The sequence below is a fragment of the Phacochoerus africanus genome, chromosome 2 (assembly GCF_016906955.1).
Source record: "Phacochoerus africanus isolate WHEZ1 chromosome 2, ROS_Pafr_v1, whole genome shotgun sequence".
Classification (NCBI taxonomy): domain Eukaryota; kingdom Metazoa; phylum Chordata; class Mammalia; order Artiodactyla; family Suidae; genus Phacochoerus; species Phacochoerus africanus.
The window spans coordinates 146,232,625-146,251,445 of record NC_062545.1 but is presented as its reverse complement, the minus strand read 5'-3'; the positions used below and the strand labels follow the sequence as shown (position 1 = coordinate 146,251,445).

General features: G+C 47.4%; 1 protein-coding gene across 7 annotated transcripts in view; it reads left to right on the top strand.

Moving 5' to 3' along the window:
* The window catches only part of FAN1 (FANCD2 and FANCI associated nuclease 1), a 47,190-nt gene that overhangs the window by 15,818 nt on the left and 12,551 nt on the right, over positions 1 to 18,821 (top strand). For 3 of the 7 annotated variants that reach the window (XM_047766873.1, XM_047766872.1, XM_047766874.1), the window contains exons 6-13: positions 4,009 to 4,140; positions 6,179 to 6,287; positions 7,247 to 7,366; positions 10,047 to 10,211; positions 10,680 to 10,827; positions 13,196 to 13,320; positions 13,818 to 14,012; positions 14,576 to 14,704. In XM_047766873.1, the coding sequence (XP_047622829.1) occupies positions 4,009 to 4,140; positions 6,179 to 6,287; positions 7,247 to 7,366; positions 10,047 to 10,211; positions 10,680 to 10,827; positions 13,196 to 13,320; positions 13,818 to 14,012; positions 14,576 to 14,704 (1,123 nt within the window). Of the gene's footprint in view, positions 1 to 4,008; positions 4,141 to 6,178; positions 6,288 to 7,246; positions 7,367 to 10,046; positions 10,212 to 10,679; positions 10,828 to 13,195; positions 13,321 to 13,817; positions 14,013 to 14,575; positions 14,705 to 18,821 lie in introns of those variants that run through there. The other 4 variants (XM_047766876.1, XM_047766875.1, XR_007133133.1 and 1 more) reach the window with 4 other exon arrangements.

The window sequence follows — 18,821 nt, the reverse complement described above, 5'->3', positions numbered from 1 at the left end:
TGGCTCAGATATGGCGTTGCTGTGGCTCTGGCATAGGCTGGCTGCTGTGGCTCTGATTAGACTCCTAGCCTGGGAACCTCCATATGCCATGGGTGCAGACAAAAGACAAAAAATAAAAAATAAAAATTAAAGTAGAAAGTAGGTATCCTATAAATATTAAAAATAACTGGAATTCCCATTGTGGCTCACTGGGTTAAGAACCCGACATAATGTCTGTGAGGATATGGGTTTGATCCCTGGCCTTGCTCAGTGAGTTAAAAAATCTGGCGATACTGCAAGCTATGGCATAGGTCACAGATGTAGACTCAGATCCGGTGTTGCTTTGGCTGTGGCATAGGCCTCAGCTACAGTTCTGATTGGACCCCTAGCACAGGAACTTCCATTTGCCTCAGATGCAGTGGTTAAAACAAAACAAAACAAAACAAAACTTTTTGTTATGCAAAGTGCCTTAGCATGTAAATGAAACTGGCTTTACCTGACTTTAGGAAGGGTGCTTGTACAACATCTGTAACATGACACCTGGCCTGAGAAACCTTTCTGGTCACTTTAGTACTTGAAATAATTGATCTTTTCTTTCCTCTCATTTATTTAGTGCCCATGGATTGAGTGCTGGGGACCTCTTATGTGCCCAGGTGATGGAGTCACAGTGCGAACAGATAGGGTCTTTGCTTCTGTGGGCTTGTGTTTTACTACGGGAGATAGAAAAGAAAGCAGAATAATATGATAACTGAGGGGCAGGCTTTAGATAGAGTGTGAGGCAGAGAGTATTCCTGGATGGTGACATGGGATTGAGGCTTGAGAATGAGCAGGAGCTGACCCTGCAGAGGTCTGGGTACCTGCTCAGGTTCTGTGGGTGCATGTGCACAGGCAGACCTCTGGCCGGAGTGCCTGGGCAGTGCGGAGGGAGGTTACACAGGAAGGCAGCTCGGAGTGCTCAGCCACCAAGCCCTGTGAGGCCTGAGTCATACTCTGAGAGTGGGGAAGCTAAGGGAGGGGTTTGGGCAGGAGAGGGGTTTGTTTCACATTTTGCAGAAGCATCCTGTGGAATAGAGGGTGAGGGACAGCTGAAGAGAAGCCTCAGCGTTTATCCTCAGGGTCCAGGTGAAGGTCTTGGTGGTAGGCCCTGGAGGGAGGTGCTTTGGAGATGCTTTGGAGCAGAGACGTGAGTATGATTGTGATTAGATTATGGTCGTGATTAGATATGGGGAGAGGGAAGCAGTAAGTTGAACATGGCTCTGGGGTTTTGACCATTGGTGGTGGTACCATCAGATGAGACGAGATTGGGAGGGAGAAGGTGGAGGGCTGGCGATGCCCCTGGCCATGCCCCTGAGTCTGACATGTGTGGCGCTGGGTGCAGTCAGGACCTAGGACAGCACAGCTGTGGAGGATGAGCCTGGGCACAGGGCTGGGGTTTGAAGCCCGGGGCAGAATGGTGTCCCCAAGGGAGAGAAGAAGAAGGAGCTTGGCAGCCAGCACCTAGAGGTCAGGCAGTGAGAGGAGCTGCTGGGAGGGCAGGAGGGAATTGAGTGCATGTGGGGGGCAGACCTGGAGAAGAAAACTCTCAGGACAAGGTGTCATGTGTCTGCAGTTGGCTCATATTCCAGGAAGCTGGTGGGAAAAGGACTCTTAGGTCCAGTGGGATGTGTGTGATGGTGTCCTGGGCACGGGGCTATGGGGATGGGTGATGGACAATAGAAGCCATGTGGGGATGCGGGCGGGGGGACTGGGGCAGTGCGGTAGGGTCAGCTCTTGGGAGGTCAATACTTAGGAGTATCAGAGGAGAGCTCCTCCTGTAGGGGCCTATGCAGGCAGGGCCTTTGTGTCCCTGTAATTTAAAGGTAGGAGATGTTCATGCACACATCCTGATAAACCCATAGAAAAGGAGAGGCTGATGGTGGAGGAGGAGGGGGTCCTGGGATATGAGACCCCAGCAGGAGGGTGGGGTGTGGGCAGGGCTGAGGCTGCCATGGGTCGGGGGGCCTCTTGTGCCTCCATCATGTCCCCTGGGTGTGTCTGAGGAGGAAGCTTCCAGGAGTGAGCTGGGCCAAGGTGTGAGCCTAAGCTAAGCAGTCCTGTGGTCATCTTCATGATCTGGGCGGGGTCGTGATCCCACAGGCGGGGAGACACTCGTGGCTGGCAGACTTTGCAGCAGGGGCCGGGCCGTGCTGTAGGGAGGGTCTTGGTGAAGGTGGGTTTGGAGGGGTCACTGGAGGTTAGGATCTCGAGGGTGGTGCTGTTCATGGGGACAGAGGGTCTGAGTGGTCTCGGATGTTTGAGTGGCAGAAGGAAGGTGGAGAATTGGGCTCTTGGTGGGAGGTGGACAGTGCTGAAGTCACGGCTGTCATGGCAGGAGACAGGGAGAGGGGAGCAGAGGTGACGGGAGGCTGTGGGTGCTGGTGAGGAGGTGTGGGTGTTGGAGGATGGGTCTTTCAAGGAGGGAAGAATGATTTGGAGGCAGCAGTGGGAAGGAATCCTCCATCCGTCTCAGCCCAGAGTGAGAAGAGCCACCTGATCACTTATATCTGGAATCTAATATGCAGCACAAATGAGCCTATCTACAGAAAAGAAACAAACTCATGGACGTGGAGAACAGACTTGTGGTTGCCAAGGGGGAGGGGGTGGGAGTGGGAGGGACTAGGAGTTTGGTGTTGGTAGATGCAAACTATTGCATTTGGAGTGGATAAGCAATGAAATCCTGCTGTATAGCACAGGGAACTATAGTCGCTTGTGATGAACAGGATGGAGGATAATGTGAGAAAAAGTGTGTGCGTGTGCGTGTATATATACTGGGTCACTTTGCTGTACAACATAAATTGACAGAACATTGTAAATCAACTATAAAAAAAGAAAAAAAGAGCCATCTGGGCACAACTTGAAGGTTGGGCTTGGTTCAGGCTGTGGGGTGTGTGGGGTGAGCTGGGCTCCTAGAGGTGGGCCAGGCTCCCAGTACCTGCTCCTAGTTTCTCTTTTCTGATAACCTTAGAGTTGTCCATCACATAAGAAAATAAGATTGAAGAATTCATGAGCAGATTTTTATATTTAGAAAATATTTCTTCTATTCTTACTTGATAGTATTTGCACACATTGCTGGTGCATGCTTTTCTTTTAGGTGTGAGTCCAGAACACAATAACTGTGTACTTCAAGTGTTACAGAGTTGACTGGGCAGATGTCTTTGTTTTGGTATCTAAAGCAGTGAGAAGTCGTCTTTTTAATTTTTTTTTGGCCAAGCCCATGGAATGCAGAAGTTCTTGGGCCTGGAGTCGAACCCTGCCACAGCAGTGACCTGAGCTACACCAGTGACAATGCCAGGTCCCTAACCACTAGGACACCAGGGAACTCTTAAGAAGTTGTCTTTCTTCAGTTAAGTGGGTTCATAACATTTCAGCATTGCCATCTCCCAAAGAGTGTCCCTGAAGTTATTTTTGAAAATCCCAAATAATTCTTTTAGCTTGGGCAGCTTCCCTCTGACTACTCCTGACTTAATGGTTAAATGACCAAATCTAGAGTTCTGTATAATTCTGAAGTCAGCTACCTATTTACATGGTTGCTGCTAGATAGTTGAGTGAATGCATGAACGAATGAGCCCCAAAAATCGGAAATGGTGAGCTGATCAGTATTACATTTGTGTAATGGGACATGTTACATATAGTGTGGTGTGAATGTTTTCATCTTTTTTTTTAAGCCACTCTTGCGGCATGTGAAAATTCTTGGGGTTGAACCCAGGCCACAGAAGTGACCTGAGCCCCTGCAGTGACAATGCTGGATCCTTGACCTCCTGCACCACCAGGAAACTGCTGTTTTCATCTTTCTAGTTGGGTAGCCTGTATGAATTCTCCTAGGCTTCTCCTGTGGAGTAATACATGAAATCATTACTGAAATAGAATGTAACCCTTGTATTTTCAAAAGTACACTTTTACTCTTCAGAATTAGATGTGGTAGGTAGGATGTAGACTTTTTTTATGTCAGTGCTTGTTCACATTTGAAGCTCGAGTGGTGTTTCCCCACAGATATGCAGCAGCCACACACATGCTGAGTGACATCTCCGCGGCAATGGCCAATGGGGCCTGGGAGGAAGCCAGGGCACTCTCTGAATGTGCAAAACGGGATTGGGACAGACTGAAAGACCACCCTTCCTTGAGGTGAGCAAAGTTTACTGTTTGACCAAGTTGCTCTAACCACTTAAGGTTATTTTCTTAGTGAAGTACATGCTCCTTTTGTTCTTTGGAAAACCAGCAGTAGAATGGAATTTTCTACTTGCTTTGCATGGAGCCAAAGTGTTGGGTGAAATAGAAACAAGTGTCTGAAGGTTTGAGGTGAATTATATGTAACTCGGTCCCTGTACAGCAGAGGATCCAGTAAACCAAGCCTGTTTTAGCTTGCTGCCTAGGGGGTGTGGGCCTCTCTGGGTGCTGGTGAACTGAGTTTAAACATCGGGGAAACTTGGCTGTGGGACAAGTGTGGGGCTTGGGTCAGGACTGTTCTTTGGGGGAAATCCAAGCAGGTGTTATTCTGCAAAGGAACATGAAATTGAACATTTACTTCAAAAGTTCAAGTACACAGCACATGATCCTTTATCTTTTTGGTTTAATAAATGTTAAACATATCCTGAATAGTTAAAGTTTTCGCTTTTTTGTTACATAATGTTGAGAAAAAATGTCTCTTTCAAAAAACATTGAGGACCGTACGCAAATAATACGGACTTAAAAACCATAGCCAGGGAGTTCCCATTGTGGCTCAGTGGGTTAGGAACCCGACATAGTATCTGTGAGGATGCGGGTTCGATCCCTGGCCTTGCTCAGTGAGTTCAGAATCTGGCCTTGCCACAGGCTGTGGCGTAGGTCACAGATGTGGTTCGGATCCAGTGTTAACTGTGGCTGTGTGTAGACCACAGCTTCAGCTATGATTTGACCCCAGGAGCTTCCACATGCAGCAGGTGTGGCCATAAAAGGAAAAAACAAACAAAAAACCATAGTCAGGAAAATGATCTTTACTTTTAAACAAAAATAACTGAATATTCCGTATTTTGTCTGGAATTATTCTTAAATTCCAGACAAAAAGGGCTTTCTAGAAGTGAGGTCGCCAGTGTAGACCTGTTACCCTGTGGTGTGTATGTGTGTTGGAGGGTTTTCTTAAGATGATTTAGGTAAATTTGGTAACGTGTTTCTCAAGTCATACAGCAAGACAGCTAGTTAAAACAAGTTAAGAGAGGAGTTCCCGTTGTGTCGCAGTGGTTAATGAATCCGACTAGGAACCAAGAGGTTGCAGGTTCGGTCCCTGCCCTTGCTCAGTGGGTTAACGATCCGGCGTTGCCGTGAGCTGTGGTGTAGGTTGCAGATGCGGCTCGGATCCCGCGTTGCTGTGGCTCTGGTGTAGGCTGGTGGCTACAGCTCCGATTCAACCCCTAGCCTGGGAACCTCCATATGCCGAGGGAGCGGCCCAAGAAATAGCAACAACAATAACAACAAAAAAGACAAAAGACAAAAAAAAATAAAATAAAAAAATAAAAAAAAATAAAACAAGTTAAGAGGGAGTTCCCGTCGTGGTGCAGTGGTTAACGAATCCTACTAGGAATCATGAGGTTGCGGGTTCGATCCCTGCCCTTGCTCAGTGGGTTAACGATCCGGCATTGCCATGAGCTGTGGTGTAGGTTGCAGACGCGGCTCGGATCCAGCGTTGCTGTGGCTCTGGCGTAGACCACAGCTCCCATTAGATCCCTAGCCTGGGAACCTCCATATGCCGAGGGAGCGGCCCAAGAAATAGCAAAAAGACAAAAAAAAAAAAAAGCAAGTTAAGAGAGAATTGTCTTTGTTGAAAAAAAAGAAAAGAGAAGAGGAGTTCCCGTTATGGCTCATGGTTAACAAACCTGACTAGCGTCCATGAGGATGCGGGTTTGATCCCCGGCCTCGCTCATTGCTGTGAGCTGTGTTTAGGTCGCAGACGTGGCTTGGATCATGCGTTGCTGTGGCTCTGGCGTAGGCCGGCAGCTACAGCTCTGATTGGACCCCTAGCCTGGGAACTTCCATATTCTGTGGGTGCTGCCCTAAAGGGACAAAAAGACAAAAAAAGAAAAGAAAGAGAAAAGAGAAGAGCATGTAGCCAGGAGGTTGGATTAATGTAGGAGAGAGGCAACAGTAAACAAACCAAACCACTAAGCAGCTGGCATCCCTCTTCTTTCAGGTACCATGAGAATTTACCCCCCTTTCTCCGGTGTTTTACTGTCGGGTGGGTTTATACAAGGATTTTGTCCCGGACCGTTGAAATACTGCAGAGACTTCACCTGTATGAGGTGAGTGCACAGCCCTTACTGAAGTGTCGGTCATGGGCTGGAGGGGCTGCCAGGCTCTTGACTTCTCCTGTCCTGTGGGTACTGCTGACCACTGTGCCCCTTGCTGTGAGATGACATGTGGCATCAACACAGGGAGCCCCTGGTGGTCTCTGCAGCCAGGCCTGAGTGCCTCAGAACCACGTGTGACATGGGAGGTCTCTGGAAACCCCCAAGGTGGAGACCTCGCCTGTGCTCCTGTCTCCGTGGCAGCAGCCGTGGAATGTCTGGAGATACTTTATCCTCACAGTGAGAAGCTGGGTCATATCCCCCTTGTACAAGTATTGTGCTACTGCTAGTTAGCCTTCACCGTGTTGACACTTGGTACTTTACAGAGAGGATGTGCTAAGGCAGGGCTCCTTGACCCCCGTCCCCAGGTCCCCCAGGGATCCCTGGGACTGGCTCCAGGGAATCTGAACCCTCAAGTGCCTACATGAGCATCATTAGATGCTTCCAAGAGACACATGAACCACAAAAGACGAACATAAAGAGAGACCAATAAACCCGGACCAGAAAGTCTTCCTGTTGAACTGGAATGACTGAATGAAGACCCCCTCATTACTGTCCCCTCCCCACAATGCCTCACAGCCTTGGCCCTGGGACCGGCTGGGTTCCCAGAAGCAGGTGTGCCTGCAGCCCTGGCTGGTGCTCCTGCCTGGAGCCTGGTCCCATTAGCCTGTGCTGGTGACCTGGTTTGCCGTGAGCATCATGCGGTGTCACAGACCCCCTCCGCCCCAGCTGGCCGGGGGCCTTGTGAGACAAAGGGACATCCCAGGGTCCCTCCTGTCAGTGCTGGGTCCTTGGCATTATTTTGGGATGAAAAGGAATGCTGTATACTTGTGGATTTTATTGACAATGCAGTACAATTACCTTTTCTTGGTGGATGGGAGTCTAATGAGCTTCCTTTGTTGTTGTTGCCACAGGAAGCTGTCAGGGAGCTTGAAAACCTTTTGTCTCAGAATGTGTATTGTCCTGACAGCAGAGGCCGGTGGTGGGACCGCCTGGCTCTCAACTTACACCAGCACCTGAAGCGCCTGGAACCGGTATTCAGTGGCTGGTCATGCCGCCACCTTTTTTCAGTTCTGTGTACATTTAAAAAATACAGAAAACTGTAAATACATTAAAAATCTAGTTAGAACATTGCTTTCTTAACACCCTTCCTTGTCTGTGTGCTTCCAACCCCAGAAAAAGTAGCAGGGGCAAGTGCAGGGGTGACTGAGGGACCAGGAGGATCTGGCCTTTCTTTGAGGTGGGCAGTGGGATGTGTTAGGTTCAGGGATGAAGTTTGAGTTGAGGGAGCTGCAGAGTTCGATGCCTTTGCATTCAGGCAGGTGCTTTTTGTTTTGGAGACCGGGGCCTTCTGGTAGAAAGATAGGTGGAAGGGGTTCCTTCCACTGTGCACGCTGGCAGGGTCCTGGGAGTTGAAGGGTGCTATAAGTTGCCAGCCACTGTGGCCAGCAGGGCAGGGCCTCCTAGGCAGTGGCAATGGCTCTCTGTATGGCTGCCTGTGGTCCCTGCCTCCCTGCCAGCCCCACATTTTGTGTCGAAAGGAGGGCACTATGGCTCTGGAAGCTTTTGTATTTTCAGGTGCAGGTTAAGTGAATTGAGGTGATGGAGGCTGGAAAATTGGACCAGAGTGGTGGAAGGAGGCTCACTGGCTTTGCTGCCTTAAATGGAAAGGTGCCTCATCACCTCTAGCACTTCCCACAGGGAGAGGTGGGCCTGTGCTCCCTGCTTAGTGTTTATTCTGGCTGACAGGGCAGGAGAGGCCATTGGTAGCCCCCCCAACCCCCCAGTGTGGACAGAGGGTGTATGCAGGCTGCCTCTCTCTTTCCTTGAAACAAAGTTTCCAGAGAGTTTACAGATTTTCCCCTTGTTTGTAGATGTGCTGATAGGAGCATTCTCATGCTCACAGAGATTATTTTTGAGATTGATGGAAAATCCTAGCTCTTTTTAACCTTTTCCCAAAGACCTTCTTGGCCTTGCTGATAACCTTCATTATTTGTCACCATGCCTTTCCTGCTCTAAATCAGTCTCCAGGGAGGGTACCTGCCAGCCCAATAGAAGCTTATGCCTGCAGGTGTCCAGCCCTGGCTCCGGCTCCTGTGGGGCCACAGAGCAGGTAACAGGGTCTCATTCTTTCTTTCTTTTTAAATTTTTTTTGTTCTTTTTGCCATTTCTTGGGCCGCTCTTGCGGCATATGGAGGTTCCAAGGCTAGGGATCGAATCGGAGCTGTAGCCACTGGCCTATGCCACAGCCACAGCAACACGGGATCCGAGCCATGTCTGCGACCTACACCACAGCTCACGGCAACGCTGGATCATTAACCCACTGAGCAAGGCCAGGGATCGAACCCGCAACCTCATGGTTCCTAGTTGGATTCGTTAACCACTGAGCCACAACGGGAACTCCAACAGGGTCTCAGTCTTTCTACTTGATTCCTCTGGACCACTCTAATCCTAATGGCCTGATCTTCACTGATTTTCAGGGCTTTTAAAAAACTTTTTAATATATACATATGTATTTTTTTTGGCTGTGCCTGTGCTATACGGAAGTTCCTGGGCCAGGGCTTGAGCCTGAGCCACAGCAGTGACAGCAATGAATCCTTAATCACTAGGCCACCAGGGGACTCTACTTTTCTTTTTTCATAGTGAATATGTATAACAATAAGACTTGCTGTTTTAATCATCTCTAGGTGGATAGTTCAGTGGTATTAATTATAGTTGACCCTTGAACAACCCTGGGAGTTAGAGGCACCGACCTCTCCCTCTACACACAGTCAAAAATCTGTGTGTAACTTTATAGTCAGCCCCCCATTTCTGAGGGTCTGTGTCTGCAGAGTCAACCAACTGTGGATTGTGTAGTGTCGTAGTATTTATTGAAAGAAATGTATGTGTAAGTGGACCTGAGCAGTTCAGACCCATGTTGTTCAAGGGTCAGCCTTCCTCATGGGCTTGTTCAAGCATTAGAGTTGTTTTTTTTTTTAATTTTTTTTGTCTTTTTCCTATTTCTTGGGCTGCTGCCATGGCATATGGAGGTTCCCAGGGTAGGGGTCGAATCGGAGCTGTAGCCACTGGCCTTCGCAAGAGCCACAGCAACTCGGGATCTGAGCCGCATCTGCAACCTACACCACAGCTCATGGCAGCACCGGATCCTTAACCTACTGAACAAGGCCAGGGATCGAACTCACAACCTCATGGTTCCTAGTCGGATTCATTAACTACTGAGCCACAATGGGAACTCCAAGCATTACAGTTTTTTCATCCTCCAAGTAGACTCTGCACCTGTTAAGCAGTTACTTCTGTTCCCTCCTTCTCTGATCCCTGGTCACCTCTATCTACTCCTGTCTCTCTGAATTTGCCTGTTCTAGGTGTCTCATGTAAGTGGAATCATGTAATATTTTCCTTCTGTGTCTGCTTATTCCACTCACCGTAACGTCCTCGAGGTTCATCTCTGTTACAACAGGTGTCAGAATGACCTTCCTTTTTAAGGTTGAACAGCGTTCCATTGGATGGAAAGACCACCTTGTGTTTCTCTGACGTTTGTGGTTGGGGCCAATGCTTTGTAATCTGAAAGTATTAGCCTGAGAACCAGGGGAGTCTCCTTGTCTCTGGAAGGACTGCTTTGGCTGTGGCTAGTTAGCAAAGCGAATGATGAATTAATGGTGGGGCTTCCTGTCAAATGAAGGAAAGGGGTCCTGATGGGGTCATGCTCTCTGCTAGGCCATCAGATGCATCAAGGCAGGGCTCTCGGACCCAGAGGTGAGGACCGGCCACCGTCTCTCTCTGTATCAGAGAGCCATGCGCCTGCGGGAGTCTCCAAGCTGCCAGAAGTACCGACACCTCTTTCGTCACCTTCCAGAAATCACTGTGAAAGACGTCGAGCATGTGAGTGGATATTTGTGGAGCCCTGTGGGTGCATTTGTGGGTTTTTCTGAATGTGACCTGAGCACAGGTTATAGTGTACATTTCCTTGTGGACTCAGAGAACTCAACGGCTTGTGGCAGTGACCTGGTGTCTTCCTGTTCTCACTCCTGCTTCAGGGGCTGGGCCACTGGGGCTGCTCTGCTCCCAAGTGGAGTCGTGACCCTGTCAGCTCCTGGGTCAGCAGCTCACAGCCTTTGGAGCTCACTAGCTTGGTTGGGGCCCTGGTGAGCAGCTCGGGGGCTACATGCTCCCTGAGGCCTGGGCGGAGACCCGTCCTCATCTTCAGAGGCACCAGAGCGTGGGTCACATGGCCTCACACTCCACTGAGGCTGGTGGCCTTGTGGGGGGCCTGTGAGCATGTGTCTGTGGGGCACCACTGGTGGGTTTGCAGGGACTGGGAGGCTGAGGGCTGTTCTGCTGCTGCCCCAGGTGACCATCACAGGTCGGCTGTGCCCGCAGCATGGGATAGCCAAGTCTGTCTTCGTAATGGAGGCTGGAGGAGCCACCCCTGCCACAGTCCTGTGCTCTGTTGAAGAGCTGGCGCTGGCCCACTATAGACGCTGTGGCTTCGACCAAGGTAACATAACACTTCCCTGCTGTGGAGGACTGTGGGAGAGTTTGTTGGCAGTGGGCGGTGGCATCGCTTTGTTCTGTCCCTGAGCTGTGTATGTGTGTACACAGGCGTGTGTGTGCTACAGGGTCTGCAGCTCCTTAGGGGTGAGTGGGACTTTGCTCTTTGAGCCACTCATGAGATGCTTTGTGTCTCAGGCCAGAGTTGCAGGGGAACTGGAGTTCCTGGGGCCCATCAACCAGAAGAGCCCTCCACCAGCTGGAGAGATGCTGCAGCCCATTGAGAGAGTTGTGGGGAGGATGGCATCCACGTGGCCACCTCCCAGCTTACATGCCAAGGGACCAAGGAGGGTTTGCTCTGGGAGGTGGGGCTGTGTGCTGGGCCTGGGCCCTGATGACCCTGCTCTGATGCTCAGATGGCTTTGGAGCCCAAGCTTGGCCTCTCTGAGGTCACCTGCTGGTCATTGTGGTCTGGATGTGGTGTGAGGAGGAACTAGGTGGTCTCTGAAGTAGAAGATTTCTAAGAAAAAACCTCAACTCTTGGAAACCGCAGGTGCATTGTTGAGGCTGAGTCAGAGGAATGCTGGGTGGACAAGGTGAATGGGGATGGACTGGCCAGAGGGCGTGGTCTCCCGGATGCCTGGCCTCCCCTGTCAGATCCCTTCCTAGATGCCCTGTGCAAGTGAGGCTAAGGGACCCCTGCCACAGAGACCTCAAGGGCTGCGTACCTAGACCCACCAGACTGAAACCCCCAGAGCCTGAGGAGGGAATCTGCATTGGTTGATTGATTGATTGATTGACTACCACAATAAGTTTAGTTAGCATCCATCATCATATAGATGCAAAAAAAAGAGTTTTTTTCCTTGTGACAGGAACTCTTAGGTTTACTCTGTTAACAACTTTGTGTGTATCATCAGCAGTGTTAACGGTACTTACCATGCTGTACAATATATTACATCCAGTTATTTACCCTATAACTAGAGATTTATACCTTTTGATTACCTGACCACCTTTCTCCACTTTCCCTTCCCCAATGCCCTGCCTCTGATGACCACAAATTTCATCTGAGTTTGACTTTCTTTTAGATTCCACGTACAAGTGAGATCATACAGTATTTGTCTTTCTCTGTCTGACTTACTCCATTTAGCATAATGCTTTCAAGGCCCATCCATGTTGTTGCAAACAGTAGGATTTCATCATTTTTCATGGCTGAATAATATTCCATTCTGTTTATGTACTGCAACTTCTTTTTTTTGTGGTTGTGCCCATGGCATGTAGAAGTTCCTGGGCCAGGGATTGAACCCAAGTCACAGCAGCAACCCGAGCTACAGCAGTGACAACAACAGGTCCTTAACCCACTGAGCCACAAGGGAACTCCAGTGTACCACCTCTTCTTTATCCATTCATCCCTTGAAGGATACCTAGGTTGTTTTCATGTCTTGGCTCTTGTAAATAGTGCTCAGTGAACATGAAGGTGAGGGTATCTTTTGGAGTTAGCGTCTTGCTTGCTTGCTTGTTTTTTAGGGCTGCACCCTTGCCATATGGAGGTTCCCAGGCTAGGGCTTGAATCAGAGCTGCGGCTGCTGGCCTGTGCTACAACCACCACAGCACAGGATCCGAGCCGTGTCTGCCACCCACACCACAGTTCACAGCAGTGCTGGATCCTTCACCCACTGATCGAGGCCAGGGATCGAACCCGCATCCTCATGGTTACCAGTTGGGTTCATTTCTGCTGAGCCATGAGGGAAACTCCAGGAGTTAGTGTTTTTCTTTCCTTTGAATATATTCTCAGAAGTGGGATTGCTGATCATATGGTAGTTCCAGTTTTGATTTTTTGAGGGACCTCCATATTGTTTTCCACACTGGCTGTACCAGTTTACATTGCCACCAGTAATGCACAACCATTTTCTTCACATCCTCGCCAGCAATTTGTTATGCCCTATCTTTTTGATAATGCTTTTATTTATTTTTAAATATGTTCCTTAGGTTTTTTCACTTCATTGCTCTGAGATGTGCATGAGAACCTCTCATGATTACTAAGGTTTTTGCCTTTAAACAAGACTTCCGTATATAAACAATAAAATGTTTAAAAAAAATGAGCTAGGTATGGCACCAAAACAACATTTGCATTTGAATTTAAAATGTTTGTTATTTTCTTCAAACTGAGTAGGCAGTAGGATATGGGGGTGGTTTTTAAAAAACAGAAAACAGGAGTTCCTGGGTGGCCTAGTGGGTTAAGGATCCAGTGTTGTCACTGCTGTGGCGAGGGTTCAGTCCGTGGCCTGGGAACTTCCATATGCCGGGGACTTGGCCAAAAAAAACTTCCCAAAACAGAAAACATTGATTCTTCTTCTGTATGTGTGACTTTGTCTTAGGGATTCATGGGGAGGGGTCCACCTTTAGCACGCTGTATGGCCTCCTACTGTGGGACGTAATCTTCATGGATGGGATTCCCGACGTCTTCAGAAATGCCTACCAGGTAATCACAGCACGCTTTCAGGTGAGCAGAGGCTTCTGTGCTTTCCTGATTCCCACCTACCTGTGTGACCTGTGTCTGTAGCCATCAGAAACCTGCCTTTGGTTATAGTCTTTTGGATCATGGTGCTGGTTCCAGAAGAATAGCTTTTAATTTAAAAAATCTAATTCAAGGAATTTAAAATGTAAGTATGTTAAGTTTTAGTATGTTAACTTCAAGGCTGGGTTGCTGTAATCATTGTACTTGAAACTTTCAATGTGAGTTTCCTTAGCTTCACATGTGCCTGCCAGGAGTTCTACCAGTTTAAACTAAAAGCTCTTTTTGCAAATTTTTACCCTAAAAACCCAGTGTAATGAGTTGCCTTTATATCAGATTACTTAGCTAGTTCATACATATCTTTTGAGAAAAAAGAATGCATCAACTTATTCAAATTGGCATTTCCAAATTCGATGGGTATTGACTGTTCTGCTGTATCCGGCCTCCCCAGCTGCAGCATGAGAGTATATTTTCCCTGTATGCAGGCGTTCCCGCTGGACCTGTGCACGGACAGCTTCTTCGAGAGCAGGGCGCTGGCCATCGAGGCCAGGCTGCAGCAGATTCACAGTGCCTCTGTGGAGAGCTTGCGGGCCTGGGTGGCAGCCACCTGGCTGGCCCAGGAAGGCAGGGTGGCCTCCGTCGTCAGCTGGGAGCGCTTTGCTTCTCTTCAGCAAGCTCAGGTGAAATTCTACAGGCAGAGTATTTTCTCAATGCTCCCTGTCTTTTTGGCAACTATAACCTCCCCCCGCCGCCACCACAGGTACAGGGGTGTGTGTGGAACCCAGCCCACCTGTCTCTGTTATTGAAAGAACAGTTGACAAGCATGAATAAGCCCTTTAGGCCTTCTGCCCATTTGTTTGACAGCGTCCCTTGCCTGTCCTGTGGCCTCTGGAGGGAGGACACCATCATGGTCCCTGTGATCGCTGGCTCATGCAAGTCATCTCTGTCATATTCCTGAATGCTGACCCCAAATTCCCTCTTCCTTGGCTCCTCCCTGGGATGACCCCACTGGGCCGAAGCCTGGTACTAAGCAATCCATGGAAAACTGGCTTCCCTGAGCTCACCAGCAGACATTTTAGCCACTGGTTCTGGAGTCCCAACATAGGCAGCAGAAGGGTACTTGGTGTCCCTCTACTCCTCTGTTGAAGGACACAGCGGGCTCTTGTGTCTTATGATCACTGGCTGGGGCTTCAGGGTCTCTGTCACGAAGAAAGGGCTGACTGTCCCCGTGTCTCCTGTTCAGGATCTTGTTTCCTGCCTGGGGGGCCCTGTCCTTAGTGGGGTGTGCCGGCGCCTGGCTGTGGACTTCCGACACTGCCGAGGGGGCCTCCCTGACCTGGTGGTGTGGAACTCTCAAAACCATCGCTTTAAGGTCAGTTGAGTCAGAATGGACATATTTGTACTTTCATGATCAACTTGAAGGCCCAGCCTAGGCATGTCCTGCACAGTTGACAAAGTTGAGTCCCTTGAGAGCTGCTGGACCAAGGGCTAGGGTTCTTTGGTGGCTGCCAGGCAGCTCATTTCATCCAGGGAGGTGAGTGGGGAAAGCCAGAGTGTCAGCCTCTTATCAGCTGATCTTGGCAATGACATCCCATCATTTTTGCTGGCACTAGGTCCAGCCCACACTCAAAGGGTGGGGGTCCTTTAGGTGTGAACACCAGGAGACCAGGGTGGGTGGGAGCTATTTCCTAAGCTCCCTGAGAGCGAGCATCTTCCTACATGTTGTAGGCTGGGTGCCTCCCTTGCTTCACCCTGGTCTTACCCAGCTGCCCATCGTAGGCTGGTTGTTTTTTTACTGTTGAGTTTTGAGGTTAAGAAAAACTCTGGTACAAGTCCTTTGTTAGATATATTTCATCCAGTTTGTGACTTTTCATGATCTAAATAGCGTCTTTTTTTTTTTTTTTTTAGGGCTGCGTTTGCGGCATACACAAGTTCACAGGCTAGGGGTCAAATCGGAGCTACAGCTGCTGGCCTATGCCACAGCCATAGCAACACAGGATCCAAGCTGTGTCTGCCACAGCTCGTGGCAACGCCAGATCCTTAGCCCACTGAGGCCAGGGATTGAATCCGCATCTTCATGATACTAATGGGGTTCATTAACTACTAGAACTCTTACTGTTATTTTTAAAAAATGTACCATATCTCTTTTCTGTTAACTTTTTTTATTATAGTTGATTTACAGTGTTCTGTCAATGTCTGCTATACAGCAAATTAACCCAATTATACATGTTTTGTACATACATAATTTTTTTCACATTATCCTCCATCATGTTCCATCACAAGGATTAGATAGAGTTCCCCATGCTATACAGCAGGATCTCATTGCTTATCCACTCCAAATGCAATAGTTTGTATCTACTAACCCTAAACTTCCAGTCCATCCCACTCCATTCCCCTCTACCTCGGCAACCACAAGTTTGTTCTCCATGTCCATGAGTTTGTTTCTTTTTGGGAGATAGGTCCATTTGTGCCATATATTAGATTCCAGGTATAAGAGATACATATGGTGTTTGTTTTTCTCTGTGACTTACTTAGTATGAGAGTCTTTAATTCCTCCACGTTGCTGCAAATGGCAGTATTTTGTTCTTTTTATTTATTTTTTTTGTCTTTTTTTGCTATTTCTTGGGCCGCTCCCGCGACATACGGAGCTTCCCAGGCTAAGGGTTGAATCGGAGTTGCAGCCACTGGCCTACGCCAGAGCCACAGCAACTCAGGATCCGAGCCGTGTCCGCAACCTACACCACAGCTCACGGCAACGCTGGATAGTCAACCCACTGAGCAAGGGCAGGGACCGAACCCGCAACCTCATGGTTCCTAGTCGGATTCGTTAACCACTGAGCCACGACGGGAACTCCTTTTTTCTTTTTAATGGCTGAGTAATATTCCATTGTGTATATGTACCACATCTTAATCCATTCATCTGTTGATGGACATTTAGGTTGTTTCTGTGTCTTGGCTATTGTGAATAGTGCTGCAATGAACATAGGGGTGCATATATATTTTTCAATGAGTTTTGTCTGGATATACGCCCACAAGTGGGATTGCTAGATCATATGATAAGTCTATATTTAGTTTTCTGAGGTACCTCCATACTCTTTTCCATAGTGGTTGTACCAATTCATATTCTCACGAACAGTGTAGGAGGGTTCCCTTTTCTCCATACCCTCTCCAGCATTTTTTTTTAAAGCAATGAATTATTGATATTTATTATGTCATTATTGTATAATTTAAAAAGCCAAGGTAAAGTTGAAACTAAAAGCCCTTTCATGCCAATATTCGTTTTTTATACCAAAGATGTATTCCAAAAGAACTTGACAATTTTAGCAGAAAGAAGAATCCAGCATGACCTTGATTTTAAACAAAACATGTACCAAAATTTTCTAGCAAGTTTATTCTTTGGAACTTGGAATTTTTGTTCCTATTACATGCTGGTTTGGATCCCAAGCATGCCACAAAACTCTAAAGTGATATAAATACAGATATAGGTAAAGCTATACTTATAAAGTAGAGCTTAATTTTGTGCCTAAGGGAAAATCTGTTAAGATTATAAAGTAATTAACCCCCGTTACAATTTGTCTTCTCCCAAACGTTGGGCAATGGGAATTGAAACTCCTACTCAAGCAGCAGAACCCTCACATGCTGGGGTCTGGGAGGAAGCAAAGCACAGGGGCAGGTGCCTATTCCTGACTACCATAGTCAAGGTAAGGAAGGGGGCCTTCAAACTCAATGGATTTCCACTAACACCAGAAACTCCCACCCTTAGAAAACTGCAGACATGCTGCAAGTCTTCCTGTAGGTGAAAGAGAAAAGAGAGAACCATCTCAAGGGTTAGAAGAGAGGTTGGCATAGCCTCAGGTTGGCCTGCATGAAGTTCTTACAGGTCATTTCCACTGTTAAGAACGGTCTTAACGGCAGGGACTGCCTGTATGTGCATTTTAACGTGTTAGTTCGAGGCTATGGCTTCAAAATTTATTTTTGTTTTTGCTGCTCTTTTTCCTTTCCTTCTTCTCTTGTTCTTTTCTGCCTATAGAAGTTCCTTTAGTATTTGTTGTAAGGCTGGTTTAGTGTTGCTGAATTCTCTCAGCTTTTGCTTATCTGAGAAGGTTTTGATTTCTCCTTCAAATCTGAATGAGAGCCTTGCTGGGTAGAGTAATCTTGGTTGGAGGTTTTTTCCTTTCATCACATTGAGTATATCTTGCCACTCCCTTCTGGCCTGCAGAGTTTCTGTTGAAAAATCTGCCGATAGCCTTATCGGGGTTCCCTTGTATGTTAGTTGTTTCTTTTCCCTAGCTGCTTTCAAGATTTTCTCTTTATCTTTAATTTTGGTCAGTTTGTATGTGTCTCGAGGTGTTCCTCCTTGGGTTTATTTTGTATGGTACTCGTTGTGCTTCCTGGATTTGAGTGAGTGATTCCTTCCCCATGTTAGGGAAGTTTTTGGCTATTATCTCTTGGAATATTTTTTCTGTCTCCTTCTCTCTCTCTTCTCCTTCTGACACCCCTATAATATGGATGTTGGTGGGTTTCACGTTGTCCCAGAGTTCTCTGAGACTCTCTTCATTTGTTTTCAATCTTTTTTCTCTTTTCTGTTCCGCATTGGTAATTTCCACTAATCTGTCCTCCGCCTCGCTTATTCGTTCTTCTGCCTCCTGTATTCTGCTGTTAGCTGCCTCTAGTGAATTTTTTATTTCAGTTATTGTATTTTGCATCTCTTCTTGTTTAAGTTTTATATCTTGTATCTCTTTGGTCAGTGTTTCCTGTAAGTTATCCATCTTTGCCTCCAGTTTATTTCCAATGTCTTGCATCTTCTTCAGCATCAACAGTCTAAAGTCTTTTTGCTGGAGGCTGAGAATCTCCTCATAGCTTAGCTGTTTTTCTGGGGTTTTTTTCTTTCTCCCTCATCTGAGTTATAGTTATCTGTCTTTTCATTTTTATAGGTTTTTGGTGTGGTGACCTTTTTACAGATACTAGAGTTATAGCCTCTCTTACTTCTGATGTCTGCCCCCCTTGTGGCTGAAGTTGGTACAGGGAACTTGCTGTAGGCTTCCTGATGGGAGGGGCTGATGCCTCCAGCATTTGTTATTTGTTAATGATGGCCATTCTGACCAGTATGAGGTGGTACCTCATTGTACTTTTTGATATGTATTTCTCTGATAATTAGTGATGTTGAGCATTTTTTCATGTTCCTGTTGGCCATCTGTATGTTGTCTTTGGAGAAATGTCTATTCAGGTCTTCTGTCCATTTTTTCATTTGGGTTTTTTTTTTTTTGGCTGTTGAGTTGTATGATTGTTTGTATATATGTTTTTTCAACGAATGTATTACATTTTGTAGTTGTACAATGATCATCACAATCCAATTTTATAGGATTTCCATCCCACGACCCCAGCGCATCCCCCCACCCCCGAACTGTCTCCTCTGGAGACCATAAGTTTTTCAAAGTATGTGAGTCAGTATCTGTTCTGCAAAGAAGTTCATTCTGTCCTTTTTTCAG